The sequence below is a fragment of the Marmota marmota genome, unplaced genomic scaffold (assembly GCF_001458135.2).
Source record: "Marmota marmota marmota unplaced genomic scaffold, marMar, whole genome shotgun sequence".
NCBI lineage: Eukaryota > Metazoa > Chordata > Mammalia > Rodentia > Sciuridae > Marmota > Marmota marmota.
This window is the reverse complement of record NW_026000211.1, coordinates 20683505-20705058: the sequence shown is the minus strand read 5'-3', so window position 1 is coordinate 20705058 and position 21554 is coordinate 20683505. Positions and strand designations below refer to the sequence as shown.

At 33.5% G+C, this 21554-nt stretch overlaps 1 protein-coding gene across 8 annotated transcripts in view; it reads left to right on the top strand.

The window, feature by feature from the left end:
• Cep44 (centrosomal protein 44) overlaps positions 1-20980 on the top strand; it is a 35883-nt gene extending 14903 nt beyond the window's left edge. For 7 of the 8 annotated variants that reach the window (XM_048791949.1, XM_015486201.2, XM_015486203.2 and 4 more), the window contains 9 exons: positions 513-660; positions 2392-2538; positions 3122-3247; positions 5341-5511; positions 6710-6916; positions 7604-7676; positions 19641-19762; positions 20015-20052; positions 20770-20980. In XM_048791949.1, the coding sequence (XP_048647906.1) occupies positions 513-660; positions 2392-2538; positions 3122-3247; positions 5341-5511; positions 6710-6916; positions 7604-7676; positions 19641-19762; positions 20015-20052; positions 20770-20812 (1075 nt within the window). In that variant the 3' untranslated portion in view covers positions 20813-20980. The remainder of the gene's footprint in view (positions 1-512; positions 661-2391; positions 2539-3121; positions 3248-5340; positions 5512-6709; positions 6917-7603; positions 7677-19640; positions 19763-20014; positions 20053-20769) is intronic. The other variant, XM_015486204.2, reaches the window with a different exon arrangement.
• The last annotated feature ends 574 nt before the right edge of the window (positions 20981-21554 follow it).

Here is a 21554-nt window from a genome sequence, read left to right as displayed (position 1 = left end):
AGCAAGCACATTCAATAGTGGGCTTTTATTGCAGGGACCCTTATTCTTAGAAAGTTCCATCCAGAAAAGTTCAGAAGGGGCAGGGTTACAAAGGACAGGTGAGTGTAATTTGATCCAAGGGGCCATGGAGCGACATGCCTGTGTCTGAAGACATGCCCTTAACTTCCTGGACCGGGGGCAATGTCCAGGTCACTACAAGATGTCAATGCCTCTCTGCTCCAGGATGGAAGACACAAATCATTCAGAGTGCCTCCCCACAAAATACTATAGTAAATAGACTGTTGGTGCTAAAGAGCTAAAGTAAGTTTTTAAGTAGATGAACCATGAATAACAGTGTTTCATGCTAGAGTGGTTTAGAATGGGAGATAGAATCTGGAGGGTCATGTACGACCTAATTGTATCATGGCTCTAGTTTTAAGTCACAAATTATTTACAAGATTTTTAATTCTACCTTGATCATTGAGCTTTCAGAATTATGCTTATTAAAATGTTTCCTTTTTTTCTTCTAACAGTTTGATAAAGGGAGACACAGCAGCTTCTTTGCCCATCATCAGCTATTCTCTTACTTCATACTCACCTTATGTAACAGAACTTCTGATGGAATCCAACGTAGAGCTGATAGCAAAGAATGACTTGCGCTTTATAGATACTGTCTATAAGGTATTTTGAGTTGATGATGAAACAATAATATTTTAGAAGTTATTAAATGATTTGAAAAAACTAATGTTTTAATAATAATTCCTTAGATGCTGTCACATGTCACTTAATGATGGGGATATTCTGAATAGTGTGTTGTTTGGTGATTTTGTCATTATGCAAACATCATAGAGTGTACTTACACAAACCTTGATGGTATGTCCTATTACATACCTAAGGTATATGTATAGGCTATTATTCCTAGGCTGTAAAGTTATACAACACATTACTGTACTAAGTGTTGTAGGCAATTGTAATACAAAATAAAGATTTATATATCGAAACATATAAAAGGTATAGTAAAAATATTAGGCAATAGGAATTCTTCAACTCCATTTTGATCTTCTGGGACCACTGTCATATATGTGGTCCATCATTGGCCAAAATGTTCTGCAGCCCTGGATTGTGTATGCAGCATATATAATTGACAAAATATTTCATACTCATTCATGACATTAAAAAGCATACCCTATGGAAATCATAATGCAATTCAAGTTTGCTTTGTAACTGTGAATGTTTCCTACTCTGATAAATTATGGCAACTATAAACATTAGTCACTGACTATCATTTGCCATTTTTCTATCAAATGTTAGTAAAATTTGATACACTGGCAGAACTTAGAGGTGAATGTAATTACATTCAGTAAAAATTTGTAGTTCATAAAATTATGAGTTAATGTAATTGTGCATAAAAACTGAAACTTTGAGGTAATTTGTTCTTTGAGGTCTAAGACCTTGTCTTATATTTATCTAACTAATATCTACATTTCTACTGTATGTATATTGAATTTAATTTTAAAAATATTTTTAATCATTTATTTTTTCTCAAGTATTGTGTTTTTTTAAAACTTTTTTTTTATGGTAAGGCCTATTTATTAGATCTTACCTTTAAAAAACAATAGAGTTGCATTTAATGGAATGGGAGCTTTTATATGTATTCTAACCCCAGAAAGCTCCTATAGAAGCGTAAATAGAATTTGTAAGAAATATTAGGATGTCACCTAGCAGAACTTTACAACTTTAGAACCACTGGTCTAGTCTGTTCACAAATGAGAAATTGAGATCAAAAAAAATATTGACTTGGGGCTGGGGTTGTGGCTCAGTGGTAGAGCGCCTGCCTAGCACGTGTGAGGCCCTGGCTTCGATCCTCAGCACCACATATAAATAAAATAAACATATTGTGTCTAACAACTAAAAAATAAATATTTTTAAAAAACATATTGACTTGTCTAAAATTGTAATAGAATTATAAACAAATGGAACTATGGTTTTCTGACATCTAGTATGGTAGCATGGTATTTTAATGAACTAAGGAGATTTTCTAGTACCTACGAAGATTTTTGAACTTTTTGATGATTGACTATTTTTGCATCTCTCTGGCACATTCCTAGCTACCTGGTTGGTTGGTTGGTTTGTTGGTTTTGCTGTAATGGGGATTGAACCCAGGGATTCTAGGCAATACTAGGGCAAGGGTTCTGTCACTGAGCTACATTCCCCAGACCTCTAGCTGTCTGTTTTCTACATGGATGCCTCTCATGACTCACACCAGCTCTATAAATTTTTGTAATAGCATTCATTAATGACTTAGTCTTTCTTGTCCTCTCGAAGATCGCTATCTCCTGACCTAGTAGCCATTTATCATTTTGGATTAAAGAAGAAAATGGTTCCATTACAGAATCTTTTTCCTCTTTGCAGCTTCTTCGTGATCAATTTAATTATAAACCAATTTTGACAAAAAAGCAATTTATTCAATGTGGGTTCGCAGAATGGAAAATCCAAATTACTTGTGATATTTTGAATTGTGTGATGAAGAAGCACAAGGAATTAAGTAGTCTTACCAAGGTAATTCTGTGAATAGATTTGGATGCTAACTTATGCTAAATGACCCAACATTTTAATGTATAAAATTAAGCCCCTATATAGCCAGTTGTTGCATAATACAATTATTACATTATTCACAGATTTGGGTAATCTTATAAAGCTTTATGTTTACTTTAAATACTAGTCACTTATTTTTATACACCTGTAACTTGGAACTGCTAGTCCTAAACCAACAGTTCAAAGATAGTGCATTTTCATCACTTCTTAGTTTTTAAAAGACATGTAGTTTCTAGAGTCTCATTATTTTTAGATATATTTATATATGAATATTTATATGATAGTGGAATTAAGTATACATTATTCTTTCACAGAAAATTTGTAATCAATGCCTTTTTTTCTGGTATTGAACATTGAATCTAGGGGCCCTTTACCACTGAGCTATATTCCCAGATATTTTATTAAGACAGGTCTCACTAATTTGCTTAGGTTCTTGCTAAGTTGATGAGTTTGGCCTCAACTTTCAATCCTCCTGCTCTCAGTCTCCCAAGTCACTGAGATGAAAAATATGTGCCACCAATTATGTCTAATATCATTTTGTTTCTAGACTCCATCACAACAAAGAAAGAAAAGCATTGCTGGTAAGTCAGAACCTTGTTCAAGCAATGAGAAAGCACTTTTAGAACCTGTCAGCATTGATGTCACGACTGGCAGGTTTCTGACTTCAGGAAAGGTATGAAAATATGAAAAAAAAACTTGTCATATAATTTAATAAAGAGTTATCTGTATGGTGAATATGACATACATGATTCACTTCTCTGCCTGGCTCTGGTGAAACTTTTGAGTCAAATACTACAGTATAGGAATGTTTATTTCATATACCAAATATTGTTTGGGAAACGTTCCTGAAGTTTTAAGAAGAGAATAGCAATGTAAAATCAAATAAGCCTTATGTTTCTATTTTCAAATTCTGCTTCATTTCCCAGATAAAATACTGGCAATTTAAAGTTACATTATGCAATTATCTACATCTACTCTTCATTATATGTATCTGTTCTTCCTAAAATGGGAACATATGAAGAGCCCACCATTAATTATAGTGGAGGTTATGATGATAAATTTACATACATTGATGGTTTTACAATTAAGAGTATTGATTATCTAATGATTGATAATCTCCTAATTTGGAATTAGGTTTTGGTTGTTTTAAATGTAGGTGTTTTTAATATTTTCTCTGTTTTGATATCAGTTTTTGACTACTTTTAGCACCTATGCCTAAGTGTATCCAGTATGTTTAGAAGTATAGTTTTTCTATCTCCAAGAGATATTTAAACCGAAGTATTATTTTTTAATTATATATGTACTTTCAGCTGTCTTCTATCTGGCAAAAACTTTCTGAGATTGAAGGATAGTATGCCAGATGAATAGGTTCTTATGCTATGTCAGTAAAGGAATTCTAAGAGGCGTGGATTCTGAATAACTGCCCATAGTTCTCATCCATACACATCTCTAAGTCTTCTAACTCTTGTTAGTTTTTTATGATTTTCTGACTGTTAAATGATTTATATCATATATCCTTCCCCAACTAGAACATGGGTAAACAGGGATTTATACCACTTTTTTTTACTTTCACTGTGCTTTAGCATAGTATTGGGCATATTTAATAAGTACTTATTACTTTGATATTAAATATGATTTGATATAATTAAATGTACTTTTCAATTTATTTCAGTGTGTAGGTTGAAGGGTAATCTAAATTATCCTAACAAAGAAAAATGCAAAATTTCAATACACTAGACTTGTTTTTTATTGTCTTAGTTTTCTTCATTATCTATCAAAATTTAATGATTTATGTCAGATCTTCAGTCTGACATAATTAATAATTAATCATCAGAAATTTGAATAAATATTAAAATTCTAAGATTTAGAAAAGTTAGAATCTTAAGTACATTTCTTTGTTTATGGGCAAAATATGAATCTGTATTAAAGCAAATTATCTCCTTCACAGCACTTTATACAGAATGCTATTCATGACTTTGTCACATATGTTAAGTTTGTATAGTGCATATGCAAACTGTGGAAAGTAAGTAGGCAAAAGAGCCCTATATAAATGCATTGTTGGACCTAGTTCTTGTCAGAATTTTCCCTTTGCCATTATTAGGATTTGATTGTTACCTGAAGGTGTAATATATTGTGACTTGTTAATTATACTTTTTAGTTTTAATAGTATAATTATCTATTAAAAACATGATTTTAACATGTGATCAATGTTTTAAAATTGAGCGATTTTTTTTCTTTTCTTGTGATAAGTCTGAAATACCCTGTGTTCTGTGTTCTTCTAGCACATGTTGATTTAGACTAGCCATATTAGACTGTGGTTACTGTGTTGAATATCACAGCTCTTTTAAAATAACATTTTATATTATGTAATACTTTAAACATTTATAAAAGTACCCATTACCTCATTTCAAAAATTTACCAATTCTTTGCTAATCTAGTTTCACTTTTATTGCAGTAACTCTTCCTGACATTTTCAAACAAATCTAAAGATCGTTAAATAAATATTTCAATTTTTTTCTAAAATAGAAATGTTTTAAAATAGAATGCTTTTAAAAATATGAACCACAGTTTCATGATCACACATAAAATATTGTAACAATAATATATTATAGTATTTTGATACATTATATTATATATGGCGATTTAAGATTTTTTAAATCTTGAAAGGAAGATCAGGTATTCTTTTTGCAAAATGACTATGTGTTGTTTGAAATAACTATGGGAGTACAACCATTAAAGTATTTCTTACATATTTTTCTTATGCAGAAGAAAGCTGTGGTGATTCGCCACCTGTATAATGAAGATAATGTTGACATTCCTGAAGCTACAACAAGTTCAGTAGCAGATACTGATGAAGCATTTGATATGTTGGGCTTAAAGCCTTCTGAAATAAACATTCCTGAAGAAAACGTGCCTGAAATCAAGGATGAGCAAAAAGTAAGAATGTTAGACTTCTTTATCAAATGCCAGTATTTCTTTTGATAACCTTGACTATTTCAGGATTTAAACTTTGCCATATTTCTAGCCTTTTGAATTCTTAATGATGGCATGTTACTCATGTTATCATTATGTAGTAATCAGTCATACTAAATATAATTAAACTGATATTATTTGTTGTTATGTTTAGGACTTTGGACATATGTTCTGAGTAATGCAAAAAATAAGAAGACATGGTGTCAGGGGTGGAAGGGGAGAATGAAGTTCATTGGATTGGACAAAGGGGAATAAAGGGAATGGAGTGGGGATGGGACTAGGAAAGACAGTAGAATAAATGAGACATATGTTTCCTATGTTCATATATGAATACATGACTAGTGTAATTCCATATCTGGTGTAGCCATAAGAATGGGAATTTATACTCCGTGTATGTATAGTATGTCAAATTATACTCTACTGTCATGTATATCTAAAAAGAACAAATAAAAAAAATTTAAAAATTTATAATCTAGTGAGATAAAATATAACACTTTGTGCAGTGGAGTTTGCCTACTACTTGTTTTCCTATATTGGTGATTGGAAAAGCTTGGCACTTCATTGTCTTTTCATTTTCCTCTCTGGATCCATGCTATTTTTTTTTTTTTTTTAGATTACCATTTCTGTTAGCCTTTATTGCCATGGACCCTGTTATGTATATGATCTCTACTGCTTTTGCTAAAATATCTGTTTCTATCCTTCATCTATGTCATACGATTTCTGTACATCTTAATATATAATTGGCATTTATAAAAAATACCAGATAGCCATTTGACTTATTTCCTGTTATATGGCACAGTGAATAATCTCAATGCACTTAATGTCATTTTTGGTCATTTCCTCTTAGTTTTGTTTGTTAAAAGAAATTGTTAGTGGAAATTTTATAGTACCATCTGTATTATTTAAGGGCATTATGTAGATTCACTCACAGGAACCATGTTAATAGTTACTGTTGCTCTATTTTTTTAGGTGGGAATGGAGACATCAGATCTCATATTTGAGATGAACTAACTTAAATGTTCAAGTAGTCTCCTTCCAGTGATAGTTCTTTTGACTCTTGCTGTACTGCCTCTCCTAACTATTGGAATAACATGGTGAAAATGGGAATACATTGACTTTAAAGGAATTTCAACTTATAAATTAATCTTTTTAATCATTTTAGGATGTAAAAGTTAACCTCGAGATTACTGCACTACAGACCATGCTTGCTGAATGCCAAGAAAAGCTTAATAAGTTGCCTTCCATAGAGAAAAGGTTAGACTGTTTGGAAGAAGCAATGAAAGGAAAAGTGATGGTAGATGAAACGACCTGGACTAATCTTCTGAGTCGTGTCACTCTTCTTGAAACAGAATTGCTTTTGTCCAAAAAGGTATTTTTCCTTAGCATGTCTAGAATATCTCAGATATAATAAAGCATTTTTTTATTGTTAGGTGTGTTTTCTATTGGAAATTTAAATATGAGAGTATTTAGGTAATGAGAAAATGTTTACTTAGAATGAAGTCCTGTCTAAATATAGCCTGTTTTATCTGTGGCTATTATTTTTCTCTTTATCAAGTAGGATAATCTGGAAAACCTGTAAATTGAGCTCTAAGTTGTTAAAAATACTTAAATTACTTAAAATGAGGTAAGAATATGTTTGATTTTGTTTATAAAAAATTTGAAATTAATCTCTTAATAGTACAATATTTGAAGAAGATGAAAAATCAACTCTTTTTTTACTTAATAACTTCTATTGTGAATTTCATAGAAATAACAACTGAACTTAACATTGTTGTATTGGAACTGAGAAATTTGTTTCTATTATTTAGAATTCAATTCTGTTTTGTTTTTTTCTTCATAGAAAATAAAGTTGGTAGATTCAAGAAGCTTAAATTTGCTTCTACATTTAAAAGATACTTCTAATGCCTACAAATACTTACATATTGCTTTGAAAATAAAATAATTTAAATTATTTAACATTGTTCTCTTTTAATATTTTATACATGGCAGTAAGAATATAAAATCAAAACATTTTTCTTTTCATTTTATTCTAAATGTTTATAACTATACTTTGCAGAATGAATATATAGACTTAAATGTAGTGAGTGAAGAATGTGCTTCTGGTAGTGATGTAGATCTTCAGACTCTTGGTAAGTCCCTAAATAGTATTATTATTGGTGGTATAACAAGGGATTTTCAGAAAAATAATTTTTATCGGTACTTGGTAATTTTAGTGTTCTCAAGCCTTGTTTTTTAAACAAAACACAAAGCTTCCAGAAGAAAATAATGAACCTAAAAACTACTGAAACTAAGGATTGCTTGAGAAGCCAGTTTACATATCTCATGTAACATAGTTGGGTGAATAAATTCCAGTGTACATAGTTGCAAACCTTAGAGACATCTTGCTCTTTTTGTCACTCTAGATTAACAAAATAGACCTTTAGTGTTTTTAATTTTTAAACTTTTGTAGCATTCTTGAATGCAAATAATATATGTAAAAGAAGAAAACATTTGTCAGTAATCTGTGAAGTATTGAAAACTTTTTGCATTTGAATAGTTCACTGATAGCAGTAAAAGAAGAAAGATCTAAAATTAGTGACAGCAGTGACAGATCTTTCCCATGTCTCTTGCCTTCACAAAGATATTATCAGGGTGACTGGGCTGCATGGAGCAGCTTGGATAAAGATTTCTGTTTTTCAGCAACAGCTTTTTTTTTTTTTTTGCTCTTTTCAAAATGTTTAAAAATGTGTTTTAATTAGTTTTACATTGCATCAACAACAGTTTTGTTCTTTTGATTCTTCCATTGATCTTGAAAGACATGTTTTTATTTTGTGTCTATGATTAAATTGTATTTGTAGGAGAAATACTTTGTACGATTGAGAATTCATTGTGCAGTTAAATTTTAGTATATGTAAAGTTTAGTATATAGTATATAGTTTAGTATATAGTATAAAGTTTAGTATATAGTATAATCTTCAGCTATTATATATATAATAATAACAAGAGTACATTACAGTGGTAACTGTGTGCCTGGCACAATTCTACCTATTATATTAACTGATTTAATTCTCAAAATAACTACCCAAGATAAATACTATTATTACCGATATTTTATAGATTAAGAAACTGAGGTACAGTGAGATTGAGTAACCAAGGGTCACACAGTTATCGAATGATAGACAAATTTGAATGCATGCAATCATTTCTTTTCTCTTAACCACTACTTAATTAGTATACGTGCCAATTTCTTTTTCTTTCTTTAATTGGTTTTATTTTTTAAATACATGACAGTGGAATGCATCACACTTCTTATTACACATACAGAACACAATTTTTCATATCTCTGTTTGTATATAAAGTATGTTCACACCAATTCATGTCTTCATACATGTACTTTGGATAATTATGTCCATTACATTCCACCATCATTGCTAACCCCCTGCCCCCTGCCTTCCCCTCCCACCCCTCTGCCCTATCTAGAGTTCGTCTATTCCTCCCATGCTCTCTCTCCCTACCCCATTATGAGTCAGTCACCTTGTATCAGAGAAGACATTCGCCATTTGTTTTTTTGGGATTGGCTAACTTCACTTAGCATTATCTTCTCCAACACTATCCATTTACCTGCAAATGCTATGATTTTATTCTCTTTTTTTGCTGAGTAATATTTCATTGTGTATATATGCCACATTTTTTAATCCATTCATCTACTGAAGGGCATTTAGGTTGGTTGTACAGTTCAGTTATTGTGAATTGTGCTGCTATAAACATTGATGTGGCTGTATCCCTGTAGAATACTGTTTTTAAGTCCTTTGGGTATAGACCCAGGAGAGGGATAGCTGGGTCAAATGGTGGTTCTATTTCAAGTTTTCCAAGGAATCTCCATACTGCTTTCCATATTGGCTGCACTAATTTGCAGTCCCACCAGCAATGTATGAGTGTGCCTTTTTCCCCACATCCTCGCCAACACTTATTTATTTTTTTTTTAAAGAGGGAGAAGGAGAGACAGAGAGAGAGAGAGAGAGAGAATTTTAATATTTATTTTTTAGTTTTTGGCAGACACAACATCTTTGTTTGTATGTGGTGCTGAGGATTGAACCCGGGCCGCATGCATGCCAGGCGAGCGCGCTACCGCTTGAGCATATCCCCAGCCCTCGCCAACACTTATTGTTGTTTGTCTTGATAATAGCTACCATTCTGACTGGAGTGAGATGATTTCTTAAAGTAGTTTTGATTTGCATTTCTCTAATTGCTAGCGATGATGAACATTTTTTTTATATATTTATTGATTGATTGGATATCCTCCTCTTCTGAGAAGTATCTGTTCATGTCATTAGCCCATTTATTGATTGGGTTATTTGTTTTTATGGTGTTTAGCTTTTTGAGTTCTTTATATACCCTAGAGGTTAGTGCTCTGTCTGATGTGTGAGGGGTAAAAATTTGCTCCCAGGATGTAGGCTCTCTATTTACCTCAGAGATTGTTTCTTTTGCTGAGAAGAAACATTTTAGTGTGAGTCCATCCCATTTATTGATTCTTGCTTTTAATTCTTGCACTATAGGAGTCTTAGTAAGGAAGTTGGGGCCTACTCCCACATGATAAAGATTAGGGCCTACTTTTTCTTCTTTAGACGGAGAGTCTCTGGTATAATCCCTATGTCCTTGATCCACTTTGAGTTGAGTTTTGTGCATGGTGAGAGATAGGGGTTTAATTTCATTTTGTTGCATATGGAGTTCCAATTTTCCCAGCACCATTTGTTGAAGAGGCTATCTTTTCTCCAATGCATGTTTTTGGCGCCTTTGTCCAATATAAGATAATTGTAATTTTGTGGGTTAGTCTCTGTCCTCTATTCTGTACCATTGGTCTACCAGTCTGTTTTGGTGCCAATACCATGTTGTTTTTGTTACTATTGCTTTGTAGTATAGTTTAAGGTCTGGTATAGTGATGCCACCTGCTTCACTCTTCCTGCTTAGGATTCCTTTAGCTATTCTGGGTCTCTTTATTTTTCCAGATGAATTTTTCCAGATGCTTTTTCTATTTCTCTGAGGAATGCCATTGGGATTTTGATTGGAATCGCATTAAATCTGTATAGTACTTTTGGTAGTATGGTCATTTTGATAATATTAATTCTGCCTATCTAAGAGCAAGGTAGATCTTTCCATCTTCTAAGGTTTTCTTTGATTTCTCTCCTTAGGGTTCTGTAGTTTTCATTGTATAGATCTTTCACCTCTTTCATTAAGTTGATTCTCAAGTTTTGTTTTGTTTTGTTTTTGAGGCTATTGTAAAAGGGTAGTTTTCCTCATTTCCCTCTCAGAGGATTTGTCACTGATATACAGAAATGCCTTTCATTTATGGATGTTGATTTTATAACCTTCTACTTTGCTGAATTCACTTACTAGTTCTAGAAGTTTTCTGGTGGAGCTTTTTGGGTCTTCTAGGTATAGAATCATATTGTCAGCAAATAGTACTAGTTTAAGTTTTTCTTTTCCTATACATATCCTTTTAATTTCTTTCGTCTGTCTAATTGCTCTGGCCAGTGTTTCAAGGACTATGTTAAATAGGAGTGGTGAAAGAGGGCATCCCTGTCTTGTTCCAGTTTTTAGAGGGAATGCTTTCAATTTTTCTCCATTTAGAATGAAGTTGGCCAGGGGCTTAGTTGAGACAGCCTTTACGATGTTGAGATATGTTCCTATTATTCCTAGTTTTTCTAGTGTTTTGAACATGAAGGGGTGCTATATTTTGTCAAATGCTTTTTCTGCGTCTATTGAGATGATCATATGATTCTTATCTTTGAATCTGTTGATGTGATGAATTACATTTATTGATTTCATTATGTTGAACCAACCTTGCATCCCTGGGATGAATCCCACTTGATCATGGTGCACAATATTTTTGTTACGTTTTTGTATTCGATTTGCCAGAATTTTATTGAGAATTTTTGCATCTATGTTCGTTAGAGATATTGGTCTAAAGTTTTCTTTCTTTGATGTGTCTTTGCCTGGTTTTGGAATAAGGGTGATATAGGCCTCATAGAATGAGTTTGGAAGTGTTACCTCTTTTTCTATTCCCTGAAATAAATTGAAGAGTATTAGTATTAGTACTTCTTTAAAGGTCTTGTAGAACTCGGCTGTGTATCCATCCACTCTTGGGCTTTTCTTGGTTGGTAGACTTTTGATGGCATCTGCTATTTCATTACTTGATATTGGTCTGTTTAAATTGTGTACATCTTCCTGATTCAATCTAGGCAAATCGTATGACTTAAGAAATTTGTCGATGCCTTCAATATCTTCTGTTTTGTTGGAATATAAGTTTACAAAATAATTTTTAATTACCTTGTGTATTTCTATAGTGTTTGTTGTGATATTACTTTTTTCATCATGTATGCTAGTAATTTGAGTTCTCTCTCTCTCCTTCTCTTTGTTAGCATAGCTAAGGGTCTGTCAATTTTATTTATTTTTTCAAAGAACCAGCTTTTTGTTTTGTCAAGTTTTCAGTTGTTTCTTTTGTTTCGATTTCATTGATTTCAGCTCTAATTTTAATTATTTCTTGCCTTCTACTGCTTTTGATCTGTTCTTCTTTTTCTAGGACTTTGAGATGTAAAGTAGGGTCATTTATTTGTTGACTTTTTCTTCTTTTAAGGAATGAACTCCATGCAATGAACGTTCATCTTAGAACTGCTTTTATGGTGTCCCAGAGATTTCGATATTTTGTGCCTATGTTCTCATTTACCTTTAAGAATTTTTTAATCTCCTCTTTGATGTCTTTTGCAATGCATTGTTCATTCAGTAGCATATTGTTTAGTGTCCAGGTGTTGGAGTGATTTCTATTTTTTATTTCATCATTGATTTCTAATTTCATTCCATTATGGTCTGATAAAATGCTTGGTAGTATATCTACTTTTTTGTATTTGCTAAGAGTTTCTTTGTGGCATAATATATTGTCTGTTTTAGAGAAGGATCCATGTGCTGCTGAGAAGAAAGTGTATCTGCTTGATGCAGGTTGAAATATTCTGTATATGTCAGTTAAGTCTTAAGTTACTGATTGTATTATTGAGTTCTATAGTTTCTTTATTCAACTTTTGTTTGGAAGATCTATCCAGTGGTGAGAGAGGTGTGTTAAAGATTATTGTGTTGTGATCAATTTGACTCTTGAACTTGAGAAGAATTTGTTTGATGAATATAGCTGCACCATTGTTTGGGGCATATATATTTGTGATTGTTATGTCTTGTTGGTGTATGATTCCCTTGAGCAATATGTAATGTCCATCTTTATCCCTTTTGATTAACTTTGGCTTCAAGTCCACTTTATTTGATATGAGTATGGAAACCCCTGCTTGCTTCCGTAGTCCATGTGAGTGGTGTGATTTTTCCCAACCTTTCACCTTCAGTCTGTGTATGTCTTTCCCTATCAGATGAGTCTCTTGGAGGCAGCATATTGTTGGGTCTTTTTTTTTTTTTTTAATCCAATCTGCTAGCCTATGTTTTTTGATTGATGAGTTTAAGCATTAACATTCAGTGTTACTATTGAGACATGGTTTGTATTACCAGCCATATTTGTTTATTTTTGTTATTTAACTTGATTTGATTTTCTTCTTTGATTAGTTTTTCCTTTAGGCTACTACCTCCCTCTGCTGATTTTCATTGTTGTTTTTTGTTTCCTCTTCATGGAATATTTTTCCAAGGATGTTTTGTAGTGTTGGTTTTCTAGCTATAAATTCTTTTAACTTTTGTTTAACATGGAAGGTTTTTTCATCTTCAAATCTAAAGCTTAATTTTGCTGGATCAAGATTCTTGGTTGGCACCCGTTTTCTTTCAGAGCTTGATATATGTTGTGTCAGGGTCTTCTAGATTTCAGGGTCTGTGTTGAAAAATCTGCTGTTACCTTAATTGGTTTTCCCTATATGTAACCTGATTCCTTTCTCTTATGGCTTTTAAAATTCTCTCCTTATTCTATATATTGGGCATTTTCATTATAATGTGCCTCGGTGTGGATCTGTTGTGATTTTGTACATTTGGCGTCCTGTAGGTTTTTTGAATTTGGATTTCCAATTCATTCTTCATGTTTGGAAAGTTTTCTGATATTATTTCATTGAATATAGATTGTTCATTCCTTTGGTTTGGACCTCTATGCCTTCCTCTATCGCAATAACTCTTAAATTTGGTCTTTTTATGCTATCTCATATTTCTTGAATGTTCTGCTCTTGGTTTCTTACCATTATCACTATGTGGTCTATGCTCTTTTCAAGATTATATATTTGTCTGATTTCCTGTCTTCCAAGTGGTCTGCTCTGTTGGTGATGCTTTCATTTGAGCTTTTAATTTGGTTTATTATTTCTTTCATTTCAAGGATTTCTGTTTGGTTTTTTTTTTTTAGAACCTCTATCTCCCTGTTGAGGTGATCTTTTGCATCCTGTATTTGTTTATGTATCTCCTTGTTGAAGTGATCTTTTACTGCCTATATTAGCTCTCTTATATTTTCCTTGAGTTCACAGAACATTTTAACCATGTACATCCTAAACTCCTTCTATGTCATTTCTTCTGCTGTGACTACCAATGATTCTATTGAAGTGGTGTCTTCATTTGTTTGGGGCACTTTCTTCCCTTGTCTTTTCATGTTTCTCATGTGTTTTCCTTTGCAGCTCTGTGGGTCTAGATTCTTATTGTGTTTATCCTATAGGTTTGTAGTGTTCTTGTAGGGTTCCAAGACCTCTCCTTTGTGGGGAAGGACAATGTTAACAGATCCCAATATCAACAATATACCACCTATGAACAATTTGTTGTTATTAAGAAGTTTACAGTTTAGTCTCGCTGTACAGAAATGTTGGATTCAATTATTTTCTAAAATATAACCAGTAGTTTTGTAAAAAGGTTTACAGCTTCTGATGGTGGACAATAAACTGGGGGGTCGAGTGTATGACGATATGCTGAGGAGGTAGGATGTGAGGATATAGAGTTAAAATATCTTAGGAATTGTGAAGGAGAAATCTAGTGAAGAGAGTTAGTAGCAAGAGAAAAGACAGGAAGTAATTTAGGTTAGGCAAATATGTGGGATGACAACAGAGTATATAAAACACACATATGTATTTAGAAAAATACAGATGTTAAAACACTAAAATTTGGAGGGGGAAAGAATAAAAAGGATAAGAAAAAAAGGGCATATACAACACCTCTATATTATGTTATTCAGATGACTCAGTCCTTAAAGTCCTATTTTATGCAAAGTTCTTGGTTTCACATATGTTGGGGATGTGAGGGCCGGAGGATAGAGAGGTAGAAAAGAAAAAACAAACAAACAACTCGAAGGAAGAAACTAGGGTTGTAGCTAGCTTTAGAGATCTGCATCTTTCCTGCTTCTCTTCTCATACCGTAGGTGAGGTAGACTGTTGTAACCTGGTGTCTCTGCGCTCTGGATGGTGGAGGTAACCAGGGTGGGAAGACTGGTCCTGGCACAGGGCAACTGGATGTGGGGAGTGGCACCCTCTAGTCCCTGCAGAAAGACTGCACCTCACGGGTCTCTTTCTGGGACTGCTTGTATGACTTGAGTGCCTGGTACTATCTCCCTCTCTTGCCTGGAGATTTCCCAGTTCCTGGTCTCTTGTTAGGCTCCAGACTTTAGCCCTGTCTCCCTCTCCCCTAGCAGTTCTCAACTGAGGAAACTCTGACCCTGGGGACTCCTGTGGGCAGCTCCCTGATCGCACTGCACACCTGTGTTAGGCAGCTACTGTGTTGGGTTACTGCCGCTGGAGAAGGGGGAAGGTTGGAAACCTGGTACCTGGCCATTTGATATCTGATCTGGGAACTGCTCCCAGCTAATTTGGCGAGAATGTTGAGTCAAGATGGCAGTGGTGTGCTTTCAGTGACGGGATGTCTGGTGACGTGGGGGGAGCCTGGGGAGCCGGGCGATGGTGTTGAGCTGAGGGTAGGTAGCAGCTGAGTGACTTGTGTGGGAGCTGTGTGAAGTCTTGGCCATCTGCAGATGTGTTGATAGATGATTCTGCTAAGGCTCTCGTCAAGTCTTGAGTGGGCTGGAACTTCAGGCTTTGGGTCCTGCTCCAAGACCAGGTGTCCTATTCCAACGCTGAGACCTGGAGACCCTTGTGGGGTCACAATGCTGGGGATTTCTGTTGAGAGCAGCTGAATAGGGGTCCTTTAACACTCTCAGAGATGGAGTATTCCGACTAGGTGAGATCTGCCGGCACGTCAGTGCAGGGCACGGGGCGGCTCACTCCCTTCCCACCACCATGTTTTTCTGGAGAAAAAACATGCCAATTTCATCATCACACAGAGAACTATTTTAGTGATTAAGTTATTAAATATAATTATTTGACATATTATTTTAGGTGGTAAATTTATTATAGACTGCAATTTTCAGATTTGGTAAAAATATTGATTTTTTTCGTTTATTCATGCATTCATCAAATATCATAGCACTACTCTAAGAGTAGTGAAAACAAAAATTATCTTCTGATCTGTCTTTCTAGCAGACAGAAAGTATATCTATAACATCTCATGAAGCTCAAGTATTTCTGCATCGAAAGAATATTGAATATACTCTTTGCAAAATATTACTTTTTAAAGTTTGATTTGCATATTGAGCCTTACTGGTTTTTTTAAAATATATTGTTTTAGTTGAAGATGGACACAATACCTTTATTTTATTAATTTATGTGCTGAGGATTGAACCCAATACCTCACACGTGCTAGGCAAGTGCTTAACCACTCAGCCCCAGCCCCGGCTTACTGTTTTTTAATAACATTATTATTACAGAATATACTCTAAGCCTATATCAGAACACTGTCTGAAATGAATGTTAGGTTATGAATGAGGCAAATACGTGTTTAATAGTTTATAATCTAGATAAATTAAAGAGTCCAGTTTATAAAGCCTTAACACCTTTTTCCTTACATGATGCTTGAAAACATAAGGTTTGATTTCATTTGCATGCAGAAAGCAGTAATTTACCAGTCTAGTCATAGAATCATTATTCCATCAGGAAGGATTTCCACGAGGTTCCAGATTTGTTTCCCTTTATCAAAAGTGTAGTATTCGTGGAAAACTGTAAGGCAGCTCAGTAAAAATAAAGTAGTAGAACCTTTTAAGGATTGAGTTTTGCTTGGGTCATTTAATTAATTTATTTATTTAGAGGATTTAAGAAAGTGAGGGCTCCTCTGATTTGAATGTTGTCAGGAAGCAGGGGCAATTTGATGATAAGAATGAAATTGAGCTGAAATTTTCAATGGAAAAGAAGTACTCATGTTAGTGGAGAAAGGGCTATATCTAGTCATTTTTGTGGTTACATAATGCTTTTGTCTCCTCAGAAATGACAGTGGTTTTATGTTGATTTGGGTTTTTCTATTTCATGACTTTATGTGATATTGCTTTTAAAGAAATTGTAATGTGTTCATATTATTTATGGGGACTGCAATAATTTAGGTGTTAATTGCCATTTAGGCTACCCCAGTGTCAGGGCTGATTGTCTTGTTTTTGTCTTGTTTGCTTTGTTTGGGCCTTTCCCCCATAGAAGTAAAACATATTATTAAAGTATGACACCACAAAAGGGTATGGTTTGTTCTGGTATGACTAGAAGGAGGGGTACATGTGGGCAAGGTTAATATCCTCAATTTGTATCATAACAGTAGTTTAATGATTGATTAGTAGAATATAAGACGGACAAGGACAGTAGTTTAAGAATAGTTCATTGGTCATTGTTTTAGAAGAATAACAGATGTCTGAACTAAGGCAACAATCATGAAGATAAATATCAGGGAATATGTTTTGGAAATAATTTGATGTTCAAATCAGAAAGACTATTTATCAGTAAGATATGACTTCATTCACTGATTGAAGAAGGAGTGAAGGAGAGAGGAAAAGTTAAGACTGACTGCTTACTCATATTTGACTCATGTGATTGAGCAGATAGTTGGTACTCTTTAGTAAAATAGGGAATTCAGGAAGAAGAGAAGATTTGGGAAAAATAATGAGTTCACTTTTGAATATAATATGTATAGAATACTTAAGATTCAGAAACTGGTTGAATTTGCACATAGGTCCTTGATTTGGAAGTATTTGCTGACAAATTATTAAATAGTAAAGGATGCAGCTAATTCCCTTACTGGTAAAAGGTAATAATACTCCAAATTTGACAGTCAAAGATTAGTGGTCATGTAAGAGGAACTGTCTAGAAAATCTAGTGTCCTGTACCTTAGATTTCCTTTTCTTCAGAGGGATCTCTTAGCAATCACTACTGAAATGCTCTTAATGACTGACTTCTGGGACCTGGTGTCATGGGTCACTGCTCTCCATTTTCTTTTGCAATCTGAACTGAATTCTTTTCTCAATTTCCTACAACATGGCTAAGAAACAATTATGTTTAAACAAGACTTTACTAACGGTTCAAGAAAGCAATAAGAAAAATTGTTACTGAAAGTAATATGCACTTAACTCATCCGACTATGAAATGTGCCTTGTGTTTGTATGCTGTACTGTATACCCTTTGTAATCCCCATGGGGAGATCTGTCTGAATAGCCTCCCAGCCTGCATAATACCAATTTCCTTCCATCACAAAACACACCCTTGAACAAGGCTAGATACCTTAAAGTTTAGGCCCCAAAATGCAGGGGCAGAAAAGCCATTCCTTTACTCCCTGATATCTCCATCTTCCCAGTCCTGTATCCTCTTCCTAGGAATCCTTCCTCTTTGGGGAATAACATCAGTACTTTCAGAGTATACTTAACTCTACCCATAGAAAATAATAGAAGATTTAGGGTATAGTAGATACAATGCCTGCTTAGTTTTAGATTATTCCTTAAAATTACTTATTGCTCAAAGTCCCTGGTAAAAAATATGGATCTCTCTAGTCTTCAAAGTTGTACCATATGCTCTGGACCTTCAGGCTCAGCTAATTGGATCAATAGTAGACACATAACCCAGGGAATACCAATCCAAAGGGTGTTGAGCCAAATTCTATTCTCTCTCTTAGAATTTGGAATTAAGACCTCAAGAATAACTTCATGTTACTCATTACCAAATAATGTTGGGCCTGGGCTAGGATGGCCATTTTATTCAAATTCATGCTGATGATTGAACAGTGAAAGCCACTCTATAGACAAAAGCAGAGAAAGGGAGCAAGTGACAAAAGAAGTAGGCAAAAGAGACGGTGATTCCATTTGAGATAAAAATTGAAGTCTTATAGTTGTTTCAGTCCTCCTCTATTAATATTTTGTTCCCAAACTGAGGTTGTCAATAAAGGCTTACGATAAAACTATCTTATTTATATCAGTTCAAATGGACGACTGTTTTGTTGTTGTTTCCCTTATCTTTACAATCAGAATTACTCTGACATAATGGGTATGATTATAGGATTGACTTGGTGGGGCATGTACTATCTCTAGTGGTCCGTAATTGATTGAATTGTAGGAAAAATTTACCATCATTTTGTCAAATTAATAATATCAGGATATCCGAAATGTTAAAATTTTTTATTTAGAAAAAAACTGGATCATGAATTTTGCACATTGTTTTTTTCATGTGTATAAACTTGGAATAAGGATGTTTCTTGATTCTTTAAAGGTATATATTGTCAAGTTTTAGTAGTAGTAGAAGTTTTTGTTTGCCACAGAATAATATTGTAAAATATTTATTAAACAAATTCATGATAAAAGCATCATGACAAATTCCTGAGCATTTGTTATTTACTATAAATACTACCATTTTAAGAAAAGAATATGTGTGCGTCAGTGGCTTAAAAATAAATTATGAACTTACCTATTTATTCACACTGATTGTGTCATGATAAAGATAATATTATCTGTTGCAATTTCTTTTTAGACAGTCTTGCTGTATTGCCTATGCTGGCCTCACACTGGAAATTCTCCTGCATAGTCTTCCTGAATAACTGGGATTATAGGCATGTGCCACTATGCCCAGCTGCCTTTTGCCATTTTTAGTAGCCATTTTATACCATTTAGATTCTTCACATGTAGGCAGTTCTCTTGAAAGAATACTATACCAGTAGCCATTTTATGATAATGTTTATTTTTCTTCCATCTGTAATTAAAGTTTATGGACATGGATGCTATTGTGAAAGGAAAAGGTGACATAAAACTTATTTCTTCTCAGATAGAAAAAACGAAGTGGAAGCATCAGCAAATATTCCTCTGTCCTCTGGTTATAGTACAGAAACAGATTCAACTCCCAGAGCTTCAACTGTTATTTACAGTGGTTTGAAAGAGACTTCAGAGGTAAGAAAAACTGACAGCTGTACAGATGATCTCCTTTCTAAGGTCAAGAAGATAAGCAAGCATTCACTTTAGTTGTATATGCTATTATCAGGAAAAAGCAAAACTATGTAAATCTTAATCTATCAAAATTCTTTGTGATAAGTAACAATAATCGATGCAATATTTCAGACTGTGTTTTATATATTCATGGTCCGTCTTTGAGGATGATTTACTTTGAGAAATCGCCTAAATTTGTTGCTTTTTAAATTAAAGGAAACAACAATCCAGAAATTGGAAAGGATGAAAAAAATGTAAGTAACAGAAAGGGGCAACAGAAATTAATTTCTCTGTAGGGAATTGTATTGGATTACAATATATATATAGAATGTGCATGTGTTTCAAACCTTAAAGGTCTCAATCAGGTGTGGAATTTCCTTCAAGACTCCAGTGGATAATAAATCCACCTACAATTATGTGTTTGTGAGATGAGTCACTGTTTTGGTTTCCAAGAAGTGGTATAAAACATTGTTAATGGAATTAACTGTGGATTAAAGAGTGCAAAGATATTTTGGGTTGATAGTTAATCGAGTTATCTTTTTTTGATAACTGACTTATCAAAATATTAAAAATATATAAATAAATGGTTTAAAGCATCTTTTTCAGTAAGTTATTGATAAAGTAATACTATTGACAGTACTTTAGCTCAAATGACATTACACCTGGTATTTTTTAAAGACCAGTTCAAAGGAAATACAAAATGAAATTTTATAACAATATTATACAACCTGCTACATTAAAAACTTAATATTTTGAAATGTGAGAAGTGTTAAAATAACTCATGCTTCAAGAATTGACTATATTTTGTCTCCTATGGTATACTTAAGTTTATTAATAGCAACTGTGCCTAAAAGTAGGGAAAATATTAAAATTTATTTTAGACTCAAAAGCATACTCTTAACAATTTAAATCCTGTTCTTCATTATGAATCATTTATTTACATAACATATCATTTGTTTATTCTATTTCAGGTTTGAAGAAACAGCAGAGTTACTGAAATGCTCAAGTCACTAATTGTAGAATTTCCTGCATGAACCTCTCTAGAACTTTGACTACTGTACATGTTGTATATTTTAAGAATCTATATAATTTTAATATACTGCGATTTTTATTAAGAATTTGAATTCCATTTGATATGAGTTTTTCATTCATTATTGAATAAATATTATTTTTGAGCTTTGATTATACTGCTTTACTCTCCTTCACTTTTCTTAGGAAAAACTTATGTTTCAGTACATTACCTTTACAGAGTGAAGTCATTACAGCAAGCACTGTATTTTTGTGTTGACATTTGTTGGCAATGTGCTAAGTAATATGTTTTTTAAAGTACAGACTTGAGGACCATAGTTTACATCCTGTTGGAAACATTCCAGCTAGGACTTGCATATTGTACCCAAGAGGCTCTCGTACATACCATCTTGCCATCTGTGCTAACGAATAAGCGGTAGTGAAAAGTTAAAAATGCTCATTGAAAATTAAAGCTAAAAAATACATCTATTTTATGCTTAGTCAAAAAGCAGCAATACCTTTCCAATTAACACTGAGAATCAGGGTATGATTCTCTTTTTGTATTGAAAAGGTTCTGAAAGATCACTTTGAGAGATGTGTTGAGTATTTAAGTTCCCCGGTGTATAACACATTTTAAGACCAGCAGCACAGATGTAGATGGTGGCTGTCAGAAGATACACAGTGAATTTTTTTTTCTCTTCATGGAAGTTGTAAATATTTTCGAATAGTAAAAGCCTTAGATGAAGTT